General features: G+C 38.1%; 1 protein-coding gene across 5 annotated transcripts in view; it reads left to right on the top strand.

Annotated features, from left to right (window-relative positions):
• The window catches only part of KLF12 (Kruppel like factor 12), a 443,110-nt gene that overhangs the window by 171,377 nt on the left and 267,686 nt on the right, over positions 1 to 4,047 (top strand). For all 5 annotated transcript variants that reach the window (XM_019524876.1, XM_019524879.1, XM_019524878.1 and 2 more), the window contains one exon: positions 738 to 827. In XM_019524876.1, the coding sequence (XP_019380421.1) occupies positions 762 to 827 (66 nt within the window). In that variant the 5' untranslated portion in view covers positions 738 to 761. The remainder of the gene's footprint in view (positions 1 to 737; positions 828 to 4,047) is intronic.

Below are 4,047 nucleotides of genomic sequence, written 5' to 3'. Positions count from 1 at the left end.
CTTCCAAGGGAAGTGGTGCTGGCCCCTACCCTGGGGGTCTTTAAGAAGAGGCTGGATGCCCACCTAGCTGGACTCGTTTGAGTCCCATTTCTCTTTTTGGGGTTTTTGTTGTTCTCCCGCCCTGGCGGGGGGTCGGGCTAGAAGATCTACTAGGTCCCTTCCGACCCTTAATCTATGAATCTATGAATCTATGAATCTATATCCTGAGAAGGCTGAACAACAAAGACACATAGGCCCTCTGTCAGTATTCTCTTTTACTCTCTGTCTCAGGTGTGGCTTGTTTTATTGTGTAAACATTATAAAATAGAAATAAAATTGTTGGTTGAAATTTAAGAAAAAGTACCTGATTATGATAGACCTGCAAATAAAACACTGCACTTTACAACTAAAACAGTTTGTCTTCAATTCTAAATCTGTAAATAGTAACTAGGAAGAACTATGTGTATATATGTGTGCACACATGCATATTAATACTTATTATAAAATCTGTTTCAAATAAGAAACTGTAAGTTAATAGCAGATATATCCTAATAATAACTACCCAACTTTTCCTTTAAAAAAAGAGGGTTCAGATTTAGTGTGTTGGTAAATTGAAGTTCAGTATCCTCTCTAAATTAACTTGAAGCAAAAACTAATACACCTGCACTGCATCTATGTTGTTATAAGTGAATTGAATCAGATGTGATTTTATCTATTCATTTTGTGTTGATCCTTGGCCTCTCACTTTTTGTTCTTAGGACATCAGCGCCTTTGAAAACAGAATGCTTATGCTTGATGGGATGCCGTCTGTCAGAGTCAAAACAGAACTGTTGGAATCTGAACAAGGGGTAAGTAGACATTTCCAGACAGTTTTCTCTTCCTCTCCATTGTATTGGTAATTTTTGCTTTATTTTCTGGTGGCCAGCTTATCCAGAACATGGTGTGCCTTTTTCCTTTGTTGTCATCTTGAAGCTAGTTCTCTGGGAAACTATGAATTGCCAGTTTCTTCTTTTGGGATTGTGGAACAATCTGGTCTCTAAAGAAATTTTCTGGAAGAATATGAATCATTACTTAGACGTAATATGGTAGAATTTTGGAGGTGATCTCAACTATCCTATGGTGAGGATATTGGATCCATTCACTTAGCCTACTCCATTCTGTATTAATTTAAAAATTAAGTATTGTTCTGGTGGGAATGTAGATAATCATTCTAGAGGACATCTTTCCTATAGTTAGTGTTGAACTCATGGAGTTCATTGAATATCAGAAGAGACACCTTGACCTGGATTTTGATTGAGTGGGTAGTAAGTGCCAGAGTGATGCTTCTGCAACAACCTGTGTGTCTAAGTAGATGAGATGCTGAATTTTCAGGAGTTTTATGGAAGTACTGCTCCATTCCTGGATATACACTGCCATAACTAAGTCACGGAGATAAACATGGCAAAATCTGTGTTTGATAGAGATGCTGTCTGTGATGGAGCTGGTGATAGAATGGCGTACTACTTTATAGTATAGTTTTAATATGTGGACATCCAGTTCCACTGAGACCAACAGGATACAAATGTTTCAACTCAACGTCATGTTTTGAAGTTAGCTTCCCTTGATAAGTGGAGGACATTAGCTAGTTGTAGCTAGCATTATAACTTATTTAGTTGTTCTTCCAGTGGCTTTATTTAAATTTTAATAATATGGGGGAGAGTGAATTGAGCTTTTGGGAGGAGTCTGATTTGAAAATTGGGAAGTTGGAGAACAATGGTTCCATTTTTTTTCTAAGAGGAAAACTGTTTAAAGGAAATCACATTCACCCCTGGAGGTTCTTGAGGTGGTACAAGAGTACCCTTAGTGGAGATAGGTGGATACACCAGTGTAACAGTATAAAAGGTGAGAGGGTAAGAAAAATAGTACTATTTTATAAACCATAGTGGCAAAAAGACAGACCCATTAGTTGTAATTTTTACTATCTTCTGGATGTTTGCCAAAATGCTCACAAAATGCTCAACATTTTCTTAATACTACTCGGAAAACAAGCATATGGTAGAATGTGTTTTAATAGGGGAGAGCAAATACCTGTGATGTGTACCACAAACATTTTTAATAAAAAAAGTTTCCAACTTTTACTGAAATGTGACTGGGAGACCTATTTGTGGTCTTTGAAGCTGGAAGGAAATGAACAATTTATTTAATTTTCTAATTTCCTTAGTTCTTTTTAATAATATTTTATGGATTTCTGTATAACCAGAAATGATGTCATCTCTCTCATTCCAGTGATTGAGGCTTTGGACAAAGAACTCTGTTTAGTTTGGACATTTGTGTGCTTCAGTACTAATTGGGACAAGAAAGTAGTGTCTGCTCAAATGTATGTGTCTCCTTTATGACTCTTCATTAAGAGACAATCAATAAGTAGGCCATGAATTTTCCAGATCTATAACAGCAGTAGTGGCCATTAGGATGGCAGTTTTCCAGAAAAAAGCTTAACCTGAAGAAAGATGGCTGAACGAGAGGTTTAGTAACTCTCTTGGGACTTCTTCTGATAGGTAGACATGACATGTGGACATAATAGGCTACAAATATTTGAATGATGTGCTCGCCAAAGAGAATGTATGGAATTATTTCAGGTGCTACCTGTCATAATTAGTACCAATGGAGTAAAAATGGAAAAAATGATGATTTAGTCCAGATAGTATGAAAAATATATTGAGATGGATCTGTTACATCATGAATCATTAGTAACCCCTTTCAGCTGTATACTGGAATGACCCAGTTTAGGTCAGAGGTGGATGAAAAGATAGGCAGACAGGCATTAGGCCCCAGCTGCCACCACTGCCACTACCACTTTTCCCCACCATGGCATGAGGAAGCTCCTTCCACTGAAGCCCTGTATCTACAGGCCAGATCCAATGGCTCTGTGCATTGGGCTTGACCTGTGTGTCATAGGTTGCTGGCCCCTAAGTTAGATTGTGAGATACTTAGCTGTTTCTGTTGCAATAGATCCCAGAGGGCCTGATGGGATAAAGCCACCATTGTGTTAGACCTGTACAAGTATATAAGGCATGGTCTGCAGCCCATGGAGTTCACAAACTGAGATAATATTTGGACCTTCCTAAAGAGAATGATGGAAGGTCCGTCACTTAAGATTTTTAAAACCAGACCAGACACTACAAATCTGAGTATAAGAAACAATTCTTGGTTGGTGAGGAGATGAAGTAGTGCAAACAAGTGCATGGAGATACAAATCTGAAGTTAAAACTGCTGGAAAACGGAGGTGAATTTTGGTACAAATGTAAGGTATGGGTGAGTGTGGAAGCTGAAGGAATTGGGGGACTTGACGGGGCAGGAAGGAGGGCTTTAAAGGAAGTTGAAAATACAATTAGTAACATCTTCTACATTAATTTGGGTTTTGATTTTGAGCATGGGGCTTCGCATCTAGCCAGGGATGTGAATTTTAGATTTTGAATGGGCCCTTAAATGAAAGAATGGTGTCTGACAATTGGTTAGCATAAATGTCTTTCATTCTTTCTGGTCAAGATATTGCTTGCCTTAGACTCACACAACAAAAATATGAAATGTTGTCCCTCTTGTAACTGCTGCATCAATAGTACAGATGACCAGAGTAAAATAATTTTCTCAAAATCACTTCAATGTGTGACTGTAAGTATAGCAAATATTATAGTGATGTAGTAATTTTTGCTGCAGTCTAAGAGTTGGAAGAAGTATGCACACAATTCTAGTAGTCACTCGTCATATCTGGACATAATTTTGCTGTTGGAAGTAGGTCTTTATGTTTGAGTTTGTCATGACAGCAGTTCAGATTATGTGTTCCCAAAATAACTTCTCTTAATTTAACCTTGCCTGCTGTCTTAGATTACATGCCTTTACTGCAAAATAAGCATGTACTGGCTTAACACATGTGGAAAAACCCTATTACATAACCACACTTGTGTCATCCACAGTGGTGCCGCAGTAACTTGCATGCTGGTCTGAGTTTGTAGCAGTATGTCCCCTCACTCTTACTCGTTTGTTAAACTGAATGAATTTACTCACATTGTATTGTGGGAGGACTTGCTGATT

This window comes from Gavialis gangeticus, unplaced genomic scaffold (genome assembly GCF_001723915.1).
Source record: "Gavialis gangeticus isolate Ggan-Ray unplaced genomic scaffold, GavGan_comp1, whole genome shotgun sequence".
Lineage (NCBI taxonomy): Eukaryota > Metazoa > Chordata > Crocodylia > Gavialidae > Gavialis > Gavialis gangeticus.
This window is presented reverse-complemented; position numbering and strand designations above follow the sequence as displayed.